Source organism: Platalea leucorodia (assembly GCF_965183815.1).
Source record: "Platalea leucorodia genome assembly, chromosome: 2".
NCBI lineage: Eukaryota > Metazoa > Chordata > Aves > Pelecaniformes > Threskiornithidae > Platalea > Platalea leucorodia.
Window position 1 is genome coordinate 122418825 of NC_138824.1, and position 23496 is coordinate 122442320.

At 41.5% G+C, this 23496-nt stretch overlaps 1 protein-coding gene across 1 annotated transcript; it reads right to left on the reverse strand.

Moving 5' to 3' along the window:
• Positions 1-22534, reverse strand: NXPE3 (neurexophilin and PC-esterase domain family member 3). Its single transcript, XM_082304101.1, has 7 exons — positions 22502-22534; positions 21128-21179; positions 18885-19097; positions 10835-11595; positions 8766-8839; positions 5300-5506; positions 1-4364 (listed from the first exon to the last, which is right to left on the reverse strand). Exons 3-7 carry the CDS (start codon positions 18975-18977, stop codon positions 3814-3816), a joined length of 1686 nt encoding a protein of 561 aa, XP_082160227.1. The 5' UTR covers positions 18978-19097; positions 21128-21179; positions 22502-22534; the 3' UTR covers positions 1-3813.
• Between the last annotated feature and the right edge of the window lie 962 nt (positions 22535-23496).

The window sequence follows — 23496 nt, forward strand, 5'->3', positions numbered from 1 at the left end:
TGAGACATTGGAGTCGTCTTTGTATTGTAAGCAATTCAAGAATATAGGAGAAACATGTAATAGAAAAAAAAACTTTTGAAAACAAGCTCTTTTTCTAATACACAGAGTCCTTTACTGCTACCAACAGGTCACAAGGGCCTTCCAAGCAGCCTAAATATAAGAGTAGAAACTAAGCATGAAGAAGTGATCTAGACTTAACAAGTAAGGACTTTATAAATTAAATACGCATTTGCGATTGAACAATTTTGCTGTTACTTAAACTATCAGGAGTGGAATGATGTTTTAACCCACACTTCTGCAACAAAACCGAAGCAAAACTCCAGGACCCCTATCCTTCCCCGCAGACGACATCAAATCTTTGTTTTTGTCGCATGTACGTGGCAAGTGTCAACTGTAGCACATAAAAAATCATACATACCCTTCTAGTAAGCAAAGTTCTCATTTTTAAATGCTTACCTCTAACAAGTAAAACAATGAAAACCGATAATTTCAGTCTTGTAAAGGAGAACTGCAATAGTGCTGCAGAGCAAATAAAATTAGAAGCAACTGAAAACTTGAAAAAAAGTAATGGAAACTTCTGCTTTTTATCCTCACTTTCATCACCAGTTCAACTAACGTTTTCCCTAAATTTCTAGAATGAAGAGATCAGCCTAAAATGGCGTATATGAGAAACAAGATTCTCAAAATATCAGGAGCAGAAAAATCATTGTGGATCAGTCTAATCTGTAAAAGGAAGTTTACTCATTTTATAAATAAAATGCTCTGAAATCTTCTGATAAACACCACAAAAATACAATATTTTTCACTGGGATTTGAGTAAGCTGGATTTGGAATAAAGAAATTTAAAAGAAAAAAAAATCTCTGTATTGAAAGGTTAATAATCAAAAGGCTCAGGACAGGAATGAAAATATCAAAAATAATACAATTTCTTCCCTTCAAGTGAGTAAAATGGAAAGAAAAGGAAGACAGGGCTTTGAAAAATCTCATGAAATAAACTTTGATGTGTAAAGAAAGATACTTAACTGAGCAATTCCTTTCCAGTCCTGTTTCAGATTAAGGAACTTGAAAAATAACCAACCTCTTAAATCCCCATTAAAATCCATTTAGAAGCTTAAAGGTTTAAAGAAACTGATTTTAAAAATATTTTATTGCTTCCATGTTTCTATAGACGGTACATACACAACTGGTGCGACTGGTAACAAGATGAGAATAGAAATGCCAACTCATTTATAGTTCAACTGAATGACATAGAGAAGCATAATGTCCCCAGTCTTCATCTTAGAACATGAGTAACTCCTCAGTTCCTCCCTGTCTATTCCAGAGCCCAAAGAAATGAAATATTGGTCCTCATTCCAAATTAACTGGCAATTTCCCTCAAGTTCACGCCCTAAAAGTTAGTTCATCTGCTATTAAAAAATTAATCTAATTAATCTAAAAGGGAGATATTCTACCAGAAGGTGATTAGACATCTTTGCTAATAGCAGTCCCATTCTCTTTCCCTCAATTATCAAAACATTAAAAAAAAATTTGTTCCTCTTTATCTGTTCCTGGTAGCTAAGAGCGATATAAAGTTGCTGTTGAAGAGCAGCGGTGAGCACAAGAAACACGCCGCCACAACACTTTCACACATGATAAGGCTTTATGAGGAAAACTAAATGGTTAGTCCACAAATTAAGTAGCTTCCTTCAAAGTAAAAGTTTGAAGTCTTATTTTCATTAGCCTTATTTGGATAGATTTGTTTTCAGGATGAAAGCCTTATACTCTACCTATTTTAAAAAACACACCTGGAAAAGATGAAAGGTCATTTTGCATTGTGGTGGTTTACCTTCCCAGACCTGAATCGGTGTGGTCTCTTTTTAGCAGAGGATAACTTGCCATTAACATATTAAAGCAAGAAATAGTTACCTAAAGCTAATGTATGGACAGGTACTATATGAGGCAGTAGTCAGAAGGAACTAGCAAACTGAACCTCCTTAATCCTGATTTGAAAAGCTAAGAATAAATGCTATTTCAGTGTATGCGACTCCTCCAGTCATTTTTAAACATTTTAAAGTTGTTACATTTATAGATGGATGCTACTGACGACTTTTACATGCTAAAAGCAGTTACATTTGTTTTTAAAACCGTTCTCAGTTGTCCTTTATAATGAACAAGACAAACCCCACTGTTCCTCTAGCTGGTAGCATTAGCTCTCCTGGGGCTCCAGCAATAAGAGCACAATCTTCCTAACATAGCAAACCCGGCAAAGAGTAAACCATTTCAAATAGGAAGACATCTCAATTATTCCACTCTCTGCAACCTACCAATTTGCCTTATTCATCTTCTCAGTTTGCTCACGAAGACTCATCTTTTGTATCCTCCTTAAGCACGATGAGCTGCTTCAGAAGCACTCCACTACTGTTCTGACACATTTCTCAGTAAAGCCACCGGTAAAGACTACCTTTGGCCCGAGTGGGACCAGAAATAAGACAACATGGAACGCTTCTCTGCTGTTTAATTCGGGGGCTGAATTTAATCAAAACTCTGTTTTCAAAGCACTACTAGTTAAAACTGTAGACAGGCTCAATCAAGTAAGCAGCAGAAAACACCGCGCCAAGAGGCCCAAGAGCCACCAGCTTTCACACCAGCAAACCCGCAAATATTTACCAAGCACCTGCACGAGGGGCAACCCTGTGTGCATTTGGCTTTTGGGTGCGATTTTTTTGACCTTTTATATTGGCAGCAGCGAAGCTCATGACTAAATGATAAAACTGCCAAACACAGAAGGGGCATCACCGCATGGCCTTGGCGCTAGTGTGTGCCAGTTACTGGTACCCATGGCCAAGCATCGTCAAGTGCACTCAGGTCACTTGGCTTCTCCGTACAGACACAATGTATGAACGATGTCCACCAGTAAGTACCAGAAGCCCAGCTTTGCAGGAGCATAACGGAATAGCTTCATCTTACAGGGAAGGGAAATACTCCCATTAGTAAACACTTCAAGCTTCAAGTAGGCGAGCCTGCAACTTGAACCTGCAGAAACTGCCTGAGACAGTGTCTTCACTGAAGTCATAATATACACATTTCTCCATTACAGATAAATCAAGAAGTAGACCGTGTATCAAAGCTCAGAAGAGATTCAGCAATACTGGAAACCAAACTAAAATACTGGCTATTTACATTATTTAGCAGCCATTTGTAAACACCAAGGGTGCCTAACTAGTGTGCTCTATTAAATTTCAGCCAATTCTTGATGAATATTAATATTACAGATATTTTGATTGTGCTTCTTTGATTGATATTAGTAATCTTGGTACACTCCCTTCATATTTCTAATTAGGACTTTGAAAATAGAGCAGACACTGTGCTTCTTTGACACACAACTGGAGGGGATGTCCCTCAAACTCTGGAACACTGAGAGACAGACCGCTCCCCAAATCTTTCCGAGGTTTCACACACAGTTCTGAGCAGCAAAACCCTGGCAACAGAATCAGTGTCATATGGATTAAATTAAGCATACGGTGCAGACAACTAGTAAAGCTAATAACCCACATAATTTCTTATTGAATTCTGTCAATGTAATTTAAGGTGCTCTCTAATACTCTCAGATATGAATAAGGTTGAAAAGAATCAACCTCGCAGGAATATATGGCCTGAACGGTCAACTCCTCTTTACCACCCTTCACAGCTACCCAGAGTTAAGGCCACCCCGCTTATACTGCATGCAAGTACAACAACCAGAGTTCTTCCATACCATCCAGCATAATTCCATAGCTCCAAAGAGCAACTTTACTTCGGCTACAGCAGAAGACAACATACGGATACCCACTGGTGCTAAGTTTGCAGAGGGCACACGTAAGATAAAAATGCATCTATCTGATTCTTAACAATGACTTCTTTTGGGTGCAAGTTATGTGGCAAGTAATGAGCCAGAGACATCTCCCAAGCATCCACAAAGTGCACAGCAATTCCTGAGAACATTTTCCTCATGACAGAATCAAGCTGAAAGGAATACCAGTCACTGTTAAAGAGGCTCACTTCTGGCCCAAGCTCCTGAACATTAGCAGTTCTAATGATGATTAAAGTCTTGGGGCTGCGATCCAGCAGTTGAATAATTGATCTCCGAATGTTCCTCAGCCGCCGGATATACACTTCCACAGGGAAAGTGCTGAAGTGGGACCATATAGTTATGGCTATCACCGTGTTTCTCCCACCTACTATGCCATTCAGTTCATTGGCAATGTAGCGCAGTTCACTGCTAAAGACTGTTGAAAAGCGAATGGGTGGCCCGTGACAGCGGAACTTCAGTAGGATATTGTGCTTCAGGTCCACAGACATGAAAGGGCCCACGTTCTTAGGACTCCCCAGGTTAAATTCCACTAGATCTGAAAACCCAAGAGCAAGCATTAGTGAAAGACGGCATAAGAGATTAACGCTATTGACAAGATACTAGGACCACAAGGCAAAAGTAGCAGTAGATAAGGAAATCTGAACATAATTCTAAGAACTCTAAAATGAAACAGAAGATGAGCGTCGTACATGTGCTAGCTGCATATTTCAGACTGGAGTTTGTGGGCGTTGAAATTTGCAAGACAGCACACTTCAACTTCACAAGGCTGTCAATGCCTTTTCCAAGTTTCCCAAACAATTTTCTTCTCTCTCGTAAAAAAGAAATTTTCCAAATAGACTCATTCAGTCATTGCTGCCCTACGAATCCAGTGCTCATGGGAACCCTTCTGGCAACTTTAAGACTCCATTAAATTTAAAGATGACTTCAACATGTAGGCAATAAGCTCAAAATCTGTGTTCCAACACAACTTCACTGCTTTAGGGGAAAGGGAGGAATATCTAATTGGCTACTGAAATTCTGTTATTTAAGTTAAAATAAGGGAAATATAAGAAAGCATCCAAACCCAATCAACAGTAACAGAAGTCATTTGCTACTTCGTTCCGAAACAACTTGTGTGACTGGGATGCTGCAAGGCCTTACGCAGGCACCCTAACACCCTAGGTGACTTCTGCTGTGCCCCCGGGTGGCCGCCTTAACTCACAGCAGCAGCCCTCATTAGTGAAACACTTTACAAGGACAACTTTGCCGATACCTTGTGGCCCTGTTTCCAAGGCCTACATGTTTCCAGTGTCTGCTCAAACATTTGACTAACTGCCTTTCTGCCAGCACTTCCGATGATGTTTTGTCTTTCCTCTTCCTTTGTTTTGTCACTGTCACTCACTAAGATCAACTCTGTGTCTGAGATGTGAGAAAAAAAGCTTTGCAAAGGTCTTTAAGAAAAAAAATAATAAAAAAAAAAAAAAAAATCACCTGGAACAAATGCTGTCAGATATTCAAACCACTGCCTTATTGTAGAGTCTCCGAACAAGTGGATTACTTTTCCTTGTAAGCACTTGGTTATATCATCTGACTTGTTGAAACGATGGATCCAGTGTGTTCTGGATCTCCACTGGTCTTCATAATAATAACCAGAAGGGGAAACTGTGGGATCTTCAGCTCTGTCCATACTGCTTGAATCTGGAAGAGAAGAATTCTTTGAAATTAACATACAACAATACCAGGTTCTGTAATCTTCGTGGACATAATAGCCAGTGACAGACCTCCCCTGGTTTAAAGCGGAAGAGTATGATGTACTGTGTAGATTAAAAAGCTTGATGCATCACAATTCTGCAAGCCCAAGGATTTCACCTCCTACTTCTGCAGCAAAACCTGAAACTACCTGCAGAGTTGGCTGAACAATTATAGCTTAACTTGGCTTAAATTAAATGGTATCTCTGATGATAAAGTAAAAAACAGTAAGTACCTGACATCTTTCACGCTTAGACAGAAATGCTCAATGGTGGGTGCTTGCAAAAGGTGCAGGAGCGCAGGCAGAACGATGGGCAGGGCACCTTCCCCTTCCCCTTCCCCCTGCAGCCGGGCGGGACCCCCCGGCCCCGGCCCCGGCCCCGGCCCCGGCCCCGGCCCCGGCCCCGGCCCCGGCCCCGGCCCCGGCCCCGGCCCCGCCGCAGCGCGCTGCCGCCCCCTAGCGGCCTGCCCGCACACAGCGGGGCCGCTCCGCTCCGCCCCCCCCCCAGCCCGAGGTGACAACCTGACACCGCTCCCGTTGGCTTAAAAACACCAACCAACCAAACAAAAATCCAAAAAAACCCAAAAAACAAACCAACCCGCCTATGGAATAACACGCACACTGACACTCCTGTTCCAACCACGCGTGCTAGATGAAGTCTGAACGACAAGGACTCCAAAAGTAGGAAACGCCAGAATTAAAGCTACGACCAAGAATTCTGTATGCGCCCTTTGAATGGATCAGCTACCAGGGTCTCTAATTCCGTGGATTTCATACTGTCTCTCTGCTACCTAGCCCCTTCCCCTTCTACTGCCCGGACAGGCGGCCCCCTGCGGAGTTACCAGACGACGGCAGGGAAGCGCTGCTCTGGAGGACGCCCATTTGACTGGCCCAAGTTGGACGACAGCTTGCAAGCAAGCGCCAGCGATTACAGGAAGAGAAGCTGCAATCTCCTGGTTACGTCAGTCAAACGTTGCCATATTTCTCTTAGTATCGCGTGCGACACTCGCACCTCAAACTTCCGTGAGGTCGTTACGCGTTCTTCCTTTACCACGTGTGTACTCAAATACCTAAACTGACCAGCACGGAGGTGTTCCCTGGCACCAACGCCAGCCACGTGGAGCAGCCACGTCCAGCTCTTTAAACACTTTTACCCACCTTGGCGTGGAGACTACCTGTTAAGAACAGTCCCTGCCCTGTCCTAACTTGCAGCTGTTTGGGAAAGCACACATTGCCACGGCCAAAATCATGTCAGGGACTGCTCTAACTATGGAAAGGTACAGGCAGTGGAATTCCAGTGCCCAGAAGCATCCCCTGGTAGATGCTTCGTTATAACACAGGTGTAGCCAAAATCTAAACACTCAAAAAATCAGGCCGTAAGCATCTTTAAACACCCATTCCTAATAGGCATTTTTGGTCTTGCTGTTTCTATACAATATTCTCTGAGTCTTGCATTAGAAGATGTTAACCGCCTTAGACCTCACAGGGACACTGTAAAATGCAGACTACTATTATGTTGGTATAACACTAAGATTATAATCATGAGTACCACTGAAAAAGCCATTAGAAAATTTTATCTTTGGATGATTCTTTAAATCAGGCAACAGGGACAATGAAGGAAGAGAAAAAAACCCAACTAGTAATATTGAGTCATCCAATATGTATGAAACAGGAATCCTACAAAGAAAAGGAAAGAAACCCTTTATGTGGTCCTATAATTAAAGACCAATTCATAATGTGAATTCACAACTTCATTTGTTTCTTAAGTTTTGATGTAAAAATATTTCTATTTGTTACCTTTTAAATTGATTCTTAGACTACACACACACACAAACATACATATATATATACACACACATAAAAATGGTACTAGAACAACTTTTTGGTGCCTCACACTAAACCTAACACCAGCATTTCAAATCATACCAATTTTGCTCCAGAATTCAGAAAGTCATTTATTTTGGATTTTATAGAAGAGAGTGAAAGCTCCATTCTGAATAGTTACAAACTAAGAATACAAATAAAAGCTTGTATTTCAGAAAAAGAAAGTTTTAAAAATCAACTTGATCTACATTTACCCCGAAACAGAAAGGTACGTGCAAAACTAACAACAGCAGAGCAATAAATTTAAGCATGCCATCAATCCTAACAAATCCATAGATCCACAATCATTATACCAATGTATTAAGTTTATTTATTCAGAGACTGTTCTTCATCAAAGGAATTTCCCTGAGGAATACTGTGCTACTCCTATCAACGCTTTCTAACCCAGCATTAATCCTCAGGAAATGCAGGCAGGCTTTGATCATCTGTAACTCCTGAAAGAAGGGCAATATAATCGAATTTCAAATTTGCAGCAGTTTCCGCGAGGAAATATGTCATCTAAAGGATGGGGAGAAAGAAAGGGGGGAAAGTGCTACTGGCCTAACAGCAGCACTCTGTTTTTTCAGTGAACAGCAAAACTAAAAGCAAGAAATGCTGTAGGCTGTTTTCTGGTAAGACCTTATTGCTCAGGTCAGGAACTCTACCTTTAAAGTCTCCTACAACCTTACAGAAAAAACATCTAGAAAAGCTTTCAATTAAGAAGTAATTCGCTGTGTATCACATTTTATGCAGGCTTTTGAGAGGCACAAAAAGCGTGCACGTGGATATGGATAAAACCTCTAAGCTTAACTTAGTACGGACTGTCCTTTTGTTCTGTTTTTAGACAGGGTACGGAACAATTAGGTTCTGGTCCACAACTGTAGGTTCTGACACCCTGGGGTAACAAAAATCATAGCAATACTTAAATGCAAATTTTCAAAATCTGTTAGATAAAATTCTTAACAAAGAAAGAAATTAAGAAACACCACACAGCTGGTTTTGCTAGATTAACTTGAGACTTTGGTGAGCAGTTACTGTAAGACATTTTACATCTCTGAGTAAATGCTAGAAAAAAGACGCTTCTGGAAAGAGAACAAACTTTTTTTTTTAATTATTTTTTGCTAAAAATCCCATTTATGTATGTAATTTTAGACAATTGTGTTATTAGTACTGAACTTATATTACAGTAACACCCAAAAGCCTTCATCTTCTCAATACAAATTTAGAAGTTAATTTCTATTCCATGCTATGTAAACAAACCAACCAATTATTACCTCATGCTGTTGTTCTTTTTATAAATTTAATTATGAATTTCAAACAAGAATCTTATAAAGTTCACTTTACCTGTAAATGCCTTGGGCTTTACAATCACTGAGTCAGGTCCACTGGAGAGTATCGGCCTTTTGATATTCACATTGCTTGAACAGAAATTAGTAACAATAATATAGTAAGGCTGTAAAATTTGAAGGTAATATTAATCTCATTTTTTCTTAACTCATTTCAAATAAGCACACAGGACTCACAATAAGAATTTTTTACTTTAAGTTTACTCTACTTCCTATAGCTGAATTAATTCCGTATTAATTTCCTTGAGACCACTACCACTGTTCTCAGTCAGAATTCAAAATTTTGTAGAATTAGGACACAAGTCTTGCGCACCCTTTTACTGGCACAAATCTAGATAAAGGTATCAAGCTATCACAGGTCTGCAAGAAGCTTTAGGGGATTTACCACAAAGATGGGAAGTTCCCAGCTTGTGGAACATGTACCACTGCCAGGAGACAAACCACTGAAAGGTATGCTGCAGCAGCAGCTCCCAGAGCGGCTGGCTCGCTGTAGGTGCTTAACATCGCCTTCAGCCCCCGAAATCCCACAGCCTGCTTCGCCGTACGCAGCGGAGCTTGCGGCAGTCCAGCGCCACCACCGCCTGCAGTTCTCAATCTGGACTAGGCTAGCGGTGGTGTGTCCTGCCTCTGGGGGAGATGGTAGGACCAGCCGATGTCCAACCAACTTCAGAGATCTCCAGCAATAAGGTCATCCAGTAGGAGAGCAATTTGCTGAATACAGAAATAAAGCTCATCCCCCAGAACGCCAAGAGACCTCAGAAGTATTCGCTGGTGGACATCAATGAATTCTGATCATTTGTGCTGGACACATATCACTATTGTACAGCTGTGACAGATGCGGAGATTTAATACTAAGCTCTTGTTCTGTCTTTTGTTGCTGTTTTGAAGAGAATCCCTGTCTAATGTTTTTCTCTATTTTAGAAATAAATTATTTGGCATTTCTATAAGCCATTTCAGTCAAAGATCTCAGAGCTGAATGAAACAAACAAACAAACAAATTCCCACTCCCATTTGGAAACATTACCCATCAATATCAGCCATATTTTACAGGTGAACTGCCTGAGGCACAGAAAGTCAAAAGACCCACTGACAAACTTGATAAGGAATAGCCAAAAACAATTCCACTGATATTTACTTTTGATTTCTGGTCTTCAGTTACAAACATGCACACACCCTTTCCTAATTAAACTATTTGGAGCTGCTCTAAAATCTTTCCCAATTTAAGCCTCAAGTGGACATACTGCTGAAACACTTTCCTTCAACACCTTTTTTGGAGAGCAAGGCAGTAGCCTTCAACCACAATTCTGACACAACACAGTAGCTAACTTTGTCTAATTTCAGCTGAGGGTATACACAGAAACAGTTCTATCATGTCTACCCATGCACTAAGAGGTGTGTTGTTTTTTTTTTAAATGTTGAATGCGGAAGAAAAACATGACTGTGAAACTAAATTAGTTTGACACTTGATATAACACACACAGATCATTTCCATTTGCACAGGTATTGCTCAGCAGTTTGTTCTACCAGGTGTTTTCTTCATGACTGGCTTAAAATTATTGCTAAGATTTGAAAGTCCTACTGAGCAACAAAGAACACATTGCATGACATATAAGATGACTTTTACTGAGGATAAAAGCAACTGGTATTTTGTGTAAAAATAAGCCTAAAACCTGGACCTTTTTAGGTAGTTCAGACTTGGCCAAAAATACATCTCAAACCATTGTTATTGATATTGCAAGCGTAGGTGTGGAAATTAAAAATAAGCAAACACTGCCCCAAAACACCACCAGATTTAGACAGCATGCTCTTGTGAAATTGAGCAGGTGAACCAGGGTTGAATTCAAAGCACAGAGAGAACTACACTCCAAGTTTCTTTAGTTTAAGATCACTGTGTTCTTGCATGGCTGAATGGAGGGGAAGAAAATATTCAACAACTCGCACCAAACACCTGCTCCTGCCGATACACACCTCTTCTAAGGCAATCTGTCATATTTCACCAATATCCCAGAGTTTGTCCTTAAAAAAAATTACTTGACTGAGTATATATAAATTCAACAACATACATACCTTTGGAAAAAGAGGCTTTCCTCTTGTGTCAGAAGACCTTTTTGATATCCACCCTTGGCATGGCTGATTCGGCTGGCACAGGGCAGTTTTCGAGGCTTATAACAGAACCATGGCTCACCCGTGTAGAGATCTGTGAAGTTACACACAGGGAGATCTCCAGACAAGCAAACATTGCACTCAGTGGTCTCCGAATACCTCCCAGACTTGAATGAGCTTTTGAAATAGACCCTGTCTGGCCTTTCTTCTCGTAAACGCAGGAGGACTTGGACTGCTTCACTTGGATGGACAAGTGACACAGAAACTTTGATCTCTCCTGGCCAAAGCAAGGTAAAGAAGACTTTGTAAAGGCCATTACGGCAATCTACAATCCTTCCTGTTGCTCCAGCTTTCAGCAGAGGAGAGTGAATTCGTGCCTGTAGATAGTCGCCACCATACTGCTTGGGTTTTCCTTGGAAATCCTTCATACGAACAAGCACCTCTAACTGATCACCCACCTTGAAGAACCCACGGGGTTTCACAATCACAAAGTCACTACGTGCAGGATCAGTGCTTTGTACAAAGGCAATTTTGCCATCAGAGGGTTTTGGCCACTGTATCGCAGCGAGCAATGACTCCTGTTCCGCTTGTTCTCTTTTGGACAAAATCTGCTGCTTATAACCACAGTAAGGCTTCCTGGTAGTTTTGGTTGTCTGTGAAAGAGAATGCTGGACATCGTTTTCTGTTATCCAATTTGATCCTGAAACTGTGTCATCATCCAGGTGCTGGGGAAGAAAAAGATTACCTGAAACCGTGCTATTAAATGAAACACTATGAATAACAGATGCTTTGTCAGGAAACGATCCCAAGAACCGGGGTTTGCTTTACAGAGCTTTGAAGCTGACCAAATGAAGCGACTTCACGAGAAGACACAAATCTATTACTTTGGCTGTGGGCTTTCTAAGGAAACAGGTGGGCAACCTGTGGTTACCCTGCTCTGGCAAAGAGGCTTTTATATAAATCAGGTGCAATATTTTCTGCAGCAGTATTTTGGCTACTAGTGTATTCTGTAAATATCAGTAGTGTGAAAAAAATTACAAAAGGTCGTATGATTAAATAGCAAACTGTAACTCATGTTTAATTTTCTTACCGTAGTAACATTTTAGTGTTCGAGCACAATGAGGTCTAATAGCTGCCCAATATAGTGCAAGGAAATAGGCTTTCTTTGAGACATTACACTGCAGATGAATCTGATGTACCCCCTGCACATGCCTTCTAGAGAAGTCTGCTGCATGTAGCAGCTGTGGTCATTTATCTGGTCATGCTCACATTGCTTCTTATCTAATTATCTGAAATGTGGTTTCCCTGTAATGTACAGATTGAAAGAAATGGAAGAAAAGAAAGGAATGCTTCAGGGGCAATGAATTCATGAACTGGTGGGCAAGTAAAATAGTCTAGGACAAGCTAGGACTAAACAGGAAAAAAAATGTATTTGTTTGTTTATTTTTAAGATTTTAAAATCTACACACAGCTTCTCCTAAAGCCAAATGAAACACAACCAGAGCATCCCCTAATCCACACAAGAGTTTAAAAATTAAAACAGTTAAACACAACGCTAGACTAAGAGAGGAGGCTTCTGCTGCGACTTGAGATCAGTGTCCAAAACTGTATTTTTATGCAAATGACTGCAGAGATACCATCTTCTTCAAGACATTACACAATTCTGCAGGTTTGCATAAGGGAAATTTAAAAAATAGCACAGTCTAAGACTCCCAGACCTACCTGTGAGATTTCTAGTCAGCAAATCCAAACTTACACCTCAAATACGCACAAAATCAGCAGTTAATGAGTATTTAATTATTGGGTGTATATAGTAGAACTTATCCATACTCGTATTTCATAAGAAGCAAAATACATCAAATCATTTTTCAAGTAAAGATTAAAATTATACAATGTGCCATTCACATGGCATCAGAGAACATGCTAGTTTAGATTTGAAAGATTGCTAAAAAATTAAAACAACGCTATTTGAAATTTTTATAAGATCACTGTACTTACCAATATCCTAGTGTTCTCCATTTACTTCCTCCATAATTAACTGCTCAGAAATGTACCAAATTCCCAGTACTTACATTAAAGCCTTATTTATTGTTATAAACCTTTCTTAGTCCATTGAAATATCACCTAGAGTACACGTACATACTAAGCAGTTTCCCCTCTGCTACATTTTATTTGAATTTGCCAGTATATTAAAGTCATTTGAACAACACAGAGACTTAATGTACTTTTTTGGAAGAGAGGTAAACCTAACAAGCAATAGAAATGCACGGGCTTCTGAAGCCTATTACATAAGAAGCTGGTTTTGATCAGCTTAAGAGTAAGAGGATAATGAGCACACTCAGATGTAGGATGGATACACAGGATCTTCTCTGTTTGATACCCATGTTAACCATAAAATCTGAAATTGTAAACTGTTACATTTTCACTATAAAATGTAAATTGACAGGTACCCACAGATACACAAAATGTTATTATCACAATAAAAGCTTTTGCTTCTGTTTTACATTTCTACACAAGATTTAACAAATTTTCCCTGAAGGCCATCTGAGGTAATTTGTAATTATTTCTGTTTTCCATCACAGCAGGCAAAAATGCCAACGTATCACTGCACATCACTTTTATGAATCCAGTAAATTTGAGGCAAAGCTGAGAATGAATCTCAGGCACAGTTCTACTTTAAAGCTTGCCTACGTGCATTCTTGAATTAAGCCAAGTTTCTATTTTTGGATACCTTCACAACTTCTTCCTTTCACTTGCTCATGCATATACATAACAGAAAATACTGCATGGAAATATTTTTAAGAGTTACCTATATATTTTGATGCATCCAACAAGCTAGTAACCATGTCTCAGTCAGCAAAAATATTTAAGCATTTTCCTAAGGAGGGGTGGAGAGGGAGAATACACAACTTTGATTAGTTCTTGTGTTCAGCGTAAGCTCTCAGAGAAAGTTTCTTTATTTCAGTTGGTTCTACAATGGTTGGTACTTCAAGGGGGGTATGTGGAAGAAAAAAATCTTTTCAAATGAGAAGAAAGATGGCTATCTAAGAAGGCCTTAAAAACAGACCTATCACTATTTTTAACCTTCTATACATTTATTCAGGGTTTTTAATGCAGTCAGAGATGTAGAAGATGTTGTTTATGTCCTAGCTAGCCTTTCTGAAGTCTTCAAAGGGCCTACGTATGTCTTCCAGCAGGAAAGGATACAGAGAACACCAAACCAACACTCATACATTCAGAAAACAGAGCAGAGAACATAGTTCGATGTCTCTAAAGCAGTCCACCTACACAGCCTTTTTAGCAAAGCACCAGGCCAAAGCTCTTCACTTGTATGCAGCTGAGGTCCCAGACAAGCACTATCACTTCAACTCCAGCATCTCCAGGTTATGACCCATTAAGCAGAATAGATCATACCACAAATATTTCCTCAGTCAGTCTTCAAGGGGAAAAAAAATCTCTATGAAGGTAAAACCAGAGCTGCTTCGACATCCTGAAGGACCATTCTTTCTATAACATCCTTGTTCATCTTTACAGCCCTCTCCCAAGTCCAAACAGGACCATGTATAATTGTAAGCTTACGTGTGAAAGTAAACTACATCATGTATGCTATTCACAGGAGAAAATATTACAGAGATTCCATTTTCCAGTTAAGGCAGGGAAAGCTTCAGAGTCAATTCGTACACCGAAGATCCTTGACTGGAACAGAAAAGCTTTCCAAACCATCTTCCTTACTTAAGTGCTTCCCAGGCTCATCTCCAAACAAGTGTCCAAGCTCTCCTATACCTACAGATACACATGGCTTGCCCTGAGGCAGATTAATAGCTTAGTCTGTCCCCACTCCATTCCCTACCCTCTCTTTCTCTGGCTTTTCCAGATCTCTCTGGCTCCTGTATGTTAACATGTCATACTGAGACCATGCAGAACTGTGGGCTCTCTACTCTAGTTAGCAGTCAAAATAAAGTAAGATTTCTTTAAGTAGGGCAGATAAAGAGCATGTCTCAAGATTTCTCAAGTCCTCTTCCTTTATCTTATGACACAGATTCTTTTAGTTTTTAATAAAATCTCCACGTTGAATAACACTTGCCCTGCTTTGCTTATTTCCATATATACTCCATTCAATGTGTCTTGATTTTGAATGCAATTCCCAAGGGGTTTTGTTTGTTTGTTTGTTGGGTTTGTTTGGGGTTTCTTTTAGTTTGTGTGGGTCAGTTTTTGTAGGGTTTTTCATTTGGTCTTTTTTCATTATTATTTTTTTTATTTGCTGCATTCTCAAGTTAACCAGAACCCAAATGTGATCATAAAGCAATTTAATGGATGTCTGCCAAGTAGCACAGGCAGGACAGAATGGATTACATGTCAATTAAGCACAAACAAATCCAGAAGCTGTTCCTGGTGCATGAAAGATGTCATAAAAAGGAAAAAAGGAAGCTGTCTTTTCTGGAGAACTAATGAAAGTTTCAACTCAACTACTCAGCTGTTAGCATTCTCACTGCCAACTAAGCAAAAATTAGATATATAGCCCCACCCAGGCAATCATGCTCTCAAAGATATTCTAGAAGGGTCACAAGGTACTTGATTAGACCTGCAATGAACACCTGTCCTCCGTTAAATGCAATAATGTTGGTGGCTGATTAAAAATGTTGAGTATTTCAATTGCTGCTGAAAAGGTGGAACTCCATCTCAAACCCCAGTATCTTCCACCAGCTGTAACTCTTAGCTTGGCCTAGTGCATTCAGACCAATTGCTGTAAACCTGCATATGTCACTAACGTTAGAGGAGAAAACATCGCAGGAGATTCCCAGGTGACAGGCATGCGGTGGGGGGCGGAGTTCCAGTTTGCCCAATAAAGAGTCTTAATTCATGCAGCAGACAATATCTGAAACTGAACAAATACCAATTACTGAAAGGTCAGTCATCTTATTTTCAGTAATTTTACACTCCAGGTACTTTATACCTATTTGCTGTCTAAGACAGGCATGAGATCAGTTCACTGTCTTTACTGTTTCACAGCACTGAGTGGGTGCTAAGTTACTCTAAATGTCAAAGCCAATCCTAAAAAGCCATCACCTGACAGACAAATGCTCCAGCAATAATTTGAATAAAATGATGCAGTTATCTTTTGTAGGCATCTGCAATTTAGAAGCAAGAATAAAAAACTCTGTTACACAGTGCTTTTGTTCAGTTTCAGCTGTTTGATTCCACACACGATTCCTTCAACCTTGCAAGAAACTTCCCCCCGCCCCATACACTCTCTTTTCTAAGTGCTTTTAAATAAAAGAATGCTCGCAACCAATCCTGAAGTGGTTCTCTCACTCTAAAGGCAATTGGTACAAATATACAAATTCTCCTGTATCCTAAAGGCATGATGTTGCTCCTTGGCCACAACCTAATACTTTGTGGAAAATTATTGAACATTTTATCTGTGTTTACAAAAAAAAATACAATAAAATAAAAATACATTTCTTCTGGTACTATAATGCAGTGGTCAGCTGTGGACCTCAAGGCAGGACTTACTGCCTACTAAAAAGCAAATTAAACAATAAGCAGGCTATCAAATGTTTTGTGGACAGCTTGATTTTTTTTTTTAAAACACAAAGTAAGAAAAGTAAAATTCTGACATGGGTAGGACGGTTGAGAGGGTATCATTAGTAGCTTAAGAATTCAAAAGGGAAGATTCCAACATGAAAAAGCATAAAATCATAAAGAGAAAAAGCAAGGAGGCTAGCTGGGGGTTAGCTGATAATTGCCTTAGCTTTTTAGCTTTAGCGAGCTAGATTAGATGATTTGGGGATGAGAAGCGTGTCTGATGCATTTACAAACATGTTTTCAACAGTAACCAACAATAAGCTGTCCTTCCAGAGCCTGAACAGATTTGGTTACAGATACTCGGTGAAAGCTTTGTAAGACTTTTTCTGGCTTTGATCTCTGGCTGAAAAGAACGAGCGGAGATAACGTACACTAGACCGCCTGGAAAGCTATGCCAAAGGCAGAGGCAAATACCAGAGCAGGTCCATTCAGAAAAGTCAAGACAACAAAATGGGTTAGAGTTGCATGTTATGGCATAAAAATTTACCAGCAACACAAAACTTAACCAAGTTTGGAATATCAGATATGTAAAGGCCAACAAAGCCACGTAGATACTTATCATGAATAGTGGCAAGAAAAAGCACAGAGTGAACACCCATACTGCGTTTTTCATTTCATTCTCGAAGCTCTGCTAGAGGCCTTTTCTCTAAGAAAGGATATCAAAACTGTTCTTCATGCAACATCCTAGGCCAAAAAAAAAACCACAGAAAGAGACAACAAAAGAAAAGTTACCTTCTGTGTTACACAAAAATGATCACGCTAACTCAAACCAAAGGTCCATCAGACACAGTATTTTGATTTCCAGTCGTTTCCAACAGTACGTATGTGGGAAAAGAATACAGGTCAAACGTTGCGATACTTCCTACTGAAGACTTAATCCATTTTCTAGCACTTCATGGCTTAGAGACTTATTAAACACTAGGGTTGACATCTTTAAGATTTAGTACCCGCTACTGGATTTTCCTTCTGTGAATTCATCCAGACTTTTTGAATATATGCTTTTAGCAGCTACACAGTCTTACTGCAAGGACTTCTGCAGCTTTGCTGGAATCCATAAAAAACCACCCCTGCTTCCTTCGAATTCGGGATCTGCAGATTTTATTTAATGTCTTCACTAGTACTGGAATAGGTAACAAACATTCATGCTTTAGTTACTGATCCTGTGCCACTTGTGATTTTAGACCTCTCAAACATCTTCCTTGCCCTTATCTGAACCTCTTCCAATTCAACTCTGTCTTTTGGGGAGGGAGAGGGGATTTTACAGCCTCTCTTTTGGATCATTTCATTTGGGCATCACTAGCCAAGAGAAAAAAAGACTCTGCAAGCAGGATACACACAACTTAAAAACATAAAGCAATTATTTATTGGCTAACATGCATAGAAGATAGCTAGAATTTAACGAGGTATTAGGCTAAGCATTATTATGCTCACCCACCAAATGCCGCACTGGATAGTCTGGCCAGGCAGGCAGCCAACGGGCAGGGTCAGCCTCCAAGGCTCCCTGGAACGGATCCTCGGTGATTGTATCTGTCTTGATTTTAGTCTGGGCTTACTGACTAATGCAGTTTGAAAGTACCTCTGCACTAAAGCGATAAATAAAATGAAGAAATATGCAAGTCAGGCACAGCAGAGGGAAAAAGGAAAAGGCAAAGAAAAGCTGCATCAGTACAGGCTGGAGGTCAACTAGCTAGCTAACAGCTCTGCAGAAAAAGATCTAGAGATTCTGGTGGACAGCAAACTGACCACGTGTCAACAGCAGAGCATTTTGGCAATGAATTAACAAGAGCATAACCAGCTGATCAGGCAAAGTGATAATTCCCCTCAATTTGACCTTGGTGAAGCCATATCTGTAACACTGTGTCTGGTTTGTGGACACCCTGTATCAGAGTCAAGCTGGAGAGACCAGCTAAGAACCCCTGAGATGATTAGGGGACTGGAGTACATGACGGGAAGGAGACACTAAGGGAGCCAGACTTTTTTTTTTTTTTTTTTTTTTTTTTTAAATTCTGGAGAAGGCCGAGAGGGGATCTAACTGCAGTCTTTCACTACCTAAAGGGAAGTTACAGAGGAGCTGGAGTCAGAAGTCCACACTAAAAGGACAAGAGGGAACTTCCACCTGCACATAAGAGAAACATTCTTCCCTATGAGAGGGGTGCAGCACTGCAACAGGCTGCCCAGGCAGGCTGTGAAACCTGACTGCCCTTAAAGACTGTCAAAACTCAACTCAACAATACCTTGCACAATCCAAGCTAACTTTGAAGTTAGCCCTTTGAGGAGGGCGCTGGATTAAATACCTCCAGGCATCCCTTCCACTCTGAATCTTCTGTGATTTCGAGTTGTAGCTAAACGCTGTCAGTCACAATTCTAACCTCACAAAGAAGAATAATGTTGCTCAAGCCCTCTTAGAGAAGAAACAGGCTCCACTTACCTCTAACTGAAAAAAATTATGGACCAGTACCACAACAGCCAGTACTGCCATAAGCAGGCAGAAGATTTGCAATCGGAACGAGTCACGCCACATTGTCCATTCATGTCTTTCCCTCCCATGTTAGACGCTGCCATGACTTCCATTCACCACAAACACGAATGTCATTTCGTCTCAGTAGCACGCAAGAGAATTCAGTTGACTTCCACTTCATTCCTGCAAATGTATTTACAAAAATTATATTAAGTCCCCAAAATATTATTAGAAGTAAAGTTGAGTTTAACACTAAAAGCATATAAATGGCGGAACTTTGCACAGCGACAACTGGTACAACAGAACTGTTAAGACAGATTTTTGTGGCATTAATCTGAACAGTACTATCTATTATGTTACTTAATTCTCTTGGGCACGTCAAGGCAAAATCTTACCATAGAGCCAGTCTCACCTGTATGTGATACAAAAAAAAGGCAAAAGAAGAGTGCAAGATTTCTTTCTGGCAACCAAAAAACCAAAACAACCACCCACCACCCAGCCAGCCTATCTAGGCCAGGCCCACCCCGGCCACACTATCACCATCCAGCCATCATGAGCTCAAGACTTTTAGCAGAAACTTGGGTTTTTAGACATCTCCCTGTTTACCTGATCAGAGATTCCAATCAGTTGTTATTAAAGACTAAGGTCTGAAGTAAGTCTGGATTAGCAAGATAAAAGATACTTTCTCCAGTTTTTTGCTGGAAAGAGGGGGGAAAAAAAATAGCTGTAACACCTATCAGTTAAACAGAAGCTATCTAACAGAGTTGAATGCACTGGAGTTAAACTTCAGAAATCTTCTATAATGTTAGACTACATCCACCTTGGGTTTTTTTTTTTTTTATCATTCCTTTTACATCATGTACTCTTATGCAGCTCTAATGGTAAAAAAAGTAAACTTCTAGGAAGAATGCAAGGTGTTGGGTTTTGGTTTTGTTGTTTGTGATTTTTAAAAATAAAATATAATAATAGACATGTTTTTAATAAAATTTATATTTTCATGACATTTATTGTTTCTTTGAGGTTGCTTGATAGCCGATCCATTATAAAATCAGATTTAACAACCATTGACAAACAGTTCTCACAGCTTAACGCTTGTTTAGTTTGACTCTTGTATCTTCCTTCTTTTTTAGAGGGACAATTCTGAGGCAGTCATTTTGCAAGCAAAAAGGGTACCATTCTTGCAGAAGGAGAAGCTCTAAACTTGGAAACAGACAACAGATGGCAAGGAGAGACAGTCAAAAGACACCAGTCTCTTCAAACCTAATATTCCTCAAAGCTGCGTTACTCATACAACCATCCACCAAGTGCAACAACATAATCAAATGGTTAGATAAACTTGTATAACTTTCTATAAACAGTATAACTGAGAAATTATACTATTGATTAAGACTTAATATTTAATAAATATTATTTATTATTTATGAAGAATGCTGTGCAAGTTTAAATTAAACATAATGATACATTAAATATCAAAATCAGTTAATTAAATCATTCATTAAATGAACACAGACTAGAAAACTGAAATATATTACTGGTATAACCAGGACAGTCTCAAAATAGACCACACATAAAATTGCTTTACAAGGATTATAGGGATTATAACTTCAAATACTTTGCTGAGAATTACAGAGATCATATTTCTGACTGATGAACAAGCATTGAAAGAGCAAGATGTCCATTAAACTAAAAGTATCAAACTGACAAAATGCAATAAAAACACAGCTTTGTTGGAACAGTTTGGCACTAATATAAAGTATTAAATTTGTATAAAATATCAACTCGGGTTTTAAACGATAACTGATAATGAATATACCTAAATACATCGAAATGCTAGTTTAAGGCCATATACGACCATTTGAGGAAAAGAAATAAATACATTAGAGAAAAGAGGAACTTCCGATTTTGTTGCTGAGAATTCTCTTCAAATCACTGAAAAGCACGAGGCACTGAAAATTAATAGAATGTAATTTCTTACACCTAAAAAGGCCACGGAGGCTGCTCCCATGTATTTTTGTTCAAAAGTGTTTGTTCAAAATTTTCTGTACTTCTGTAAATGTCACAAGTTCTAAAACATTCAGATGTACAGGTTTAGAGCTTTCTTTGTACTAAAGGCCTTAACATACTTCCAGTTTCATCATCCCTGAATAACTGATCTAGTCCATTTTTTATATAATGGAAGCACATAAGTACGCCAAAAAGCCTTAGATTCTTACCCTGTTCTTGGAGCATTCTCTGAAGCCATCCATGCAAAAGGCCAAAAATAACCTTGAAAACAATACAGAAAAAAAAAAAGTGTATATATATACGCACACACACATACACACACACAAATATTTTTTAATAAAATCTCATATATTGGTGGTTTGCTTGCAGTGACACAAAGTAACATAGCAGTTAAGCCTCCTTACCTGTAAAATTAATTTTGTTTCTACGATAATCCAGGGGTTTTTTTAAAAAGTATTTTAATTTTTTTATTTTAAATTTTAACTTCAGTCCTAGACCTTTGAATTTTCTGCTACTTATTGTTAAGTACTACTCCTCTCAGCTTTGTTCCATGTTGTTACAAGCCCCATTTTGCCCAAGATTAAAAACAAAAACCATCTCAGTGACATTTTCATGAACGCTCTTCAAGTTCTCTCATGCTCAATCACAGGAGTGGGTTTTTTAAGTCATTAAATACTGTCAGCTCTCTATCCCTATACTTCCCTAAGCCAGCAGCGTTACAAAAGCACGTATTAGTGCAACCGCTTCAAAGCACTGTTATGCAGAGCGCTAAGGCAGACCAGCCCGTAACTCTGGCGATGGCAAAATCATTGCACTGAGGCACAAGGTTTCTAGGCTAGCCCCTTGCCTTGCTGCAGCCACAGAAAATCAGATTTGCGGCTGTTTTTCCCAGCTCAGCCTTGCTCCCGGAGGAGAGAACAGCCCCTGCGGCCCGCTGACGCGCAGAGGTCAGCGCAGAGCCTTTGCAGAGCGTTTGCAGAGCTCGGCTTTGCTGCGGCTGCCCGCAGCGGTTCTGGCGGAGGGGAAGCAGCCCGCTCCCCCGCCGCGCTGCCCAGCGCCCCGCGGCGGGACGGGCACCCGCAGGGAAGGGACGGGGGCAACGCAAAGCAAGCGGGAAGCGCTGCTGCCGGCAATATACACGGCAAAGCCGGGTTTTACCGCTCTGAGGGTACTTCTTATCGCGCTCTTCCCACCCGGCGCACACCTCCGCCGGCGGCCCGGGCACAGGCCGCGGGGCCGCTCGCAGCCCCGGGGGGGGAGCGGCGCAAGAGGCTGCTCCGGCACCGGGCAGCCCCGGCACCGCCAGGAAGCACCTTCGGCCGCCGCCGAGGTAAACCCCGAGCGAGGCCCGGCAGCGAGGGGACGGGGCGGGGGGGAACGGGGATCCGAGCGGGACACCGACACCCGCCAGCCCCGGGAGCCCTCACCTCAGCCGGGCACCCGCCCCCGCCCCGGCGTCCGAGGCCGCCGGGCCTCCCCGCAACGGCCCCGCCGCCGCTCCGGCTTCCCCCGGCAGAGCCCCGTCCCCCCCCGCCCCAGACCAGGCCCGCAGGCCCCGCCGCCGGCGCCCCGCGCCCCCTCACCGCAGCCCCGGCCGTGCCGCCGGCGGCGGGCCGTCCCTCCGCCGGCCCTCCCTCCGCCAGCCCCGCCGCCCCTCCTCCCCCCCGCCCCCGCCGGCAGCGGCCATGGCACCACCTCCCGGCACGGCACCGCCCCGCCCCGGGCCACCCCCCGCGGGCTGCGGCACCGCCGCCCCGGCCGCTGAAGGGCCCGGGCCCGGCGGAGGACGCCGCGGGCGGAACCTGGCGGGGCCCCGCCGCGACTGACACAGCGGTCCTCGGGGGCAGGAAAGCCGTAAAACCGCACGCCCTTCTCTCCGGGCGCCCTTCTCTCCGGGAAGGGCCTCGAGGCAGGGCGGGGGAAGCCTCTGCCGCGTCTGGGTCGCAGTAGGTGAAGGCAAAGACACCAGGAGGCGGGGAGGCTGGCGCAGAGCTCGGGTTTATGCCAGCTGCAGGCGCTGAGCGAGGGGGACAGGAGAATTAGGCAAAGCCAGCTGCATTAAAGGGGGGACTTCAAAATGCTTGAGGAGATGCACGCTGTCAGTGTTGGGTTTAGCACCCTGCACCAGAGCTGGTGACAGGACATCTGCAATTGGATTTATAAACACTGCATAAGTTCGGGAATACCGCTTTCCAAACCATTCACCTGCTAGCGGTTGTCTGCCTGAGTACAGGTTAAAGGCTCAATCTTATTTGGGCTAAGGAATACTTGGCTTGCTTAAAACCAGGCACACACAGAGACAGAGCAACAGAACTATTCCTACTTCAGCCATTATAAATACTAAATGCCTCCTCTTGTCTCCTGCCCCCGCCCCATCAGCCATAGCTATTTCAAATGAGTTACAAGTGAGATCACTTCTACTTTTCTCTTCCTTTCCCCACATTACAATGCTGATTACCTGGTAGAGAGGGAAAGCAGAAGTCCCAACAGGCACCAGCTGGTTTTAGTACTATACACTGTCGGTCAACAATTGAAAGCCATCTGGCTGGATAAGCAGAACACTAAAAATACAGTATCT

Coding starts and splice junctions, on each gene's coding strand:
- NXPE3 (XM_082304101.1), bottom strand. CDS start 18,977: ATGTGGCGTGACTCGTTCCGATTGCAAATCTTCTGCCTGCTTATGGCA. Junction 8,840..10,834: donor GAAAGCCTCTTTTTCCAAAG/GTATGTATGTTG, acceptor TTTCTGTTCAAG/CAATGTGAATATCAAAAGGC. Junction 5,507..8,765: donor AAAGCCCAAGGCATTTACAG/GTAAAGTGAACT, acceptor CTTCTCTTCCAG/ATTCAAGCAGTATGGACAGA.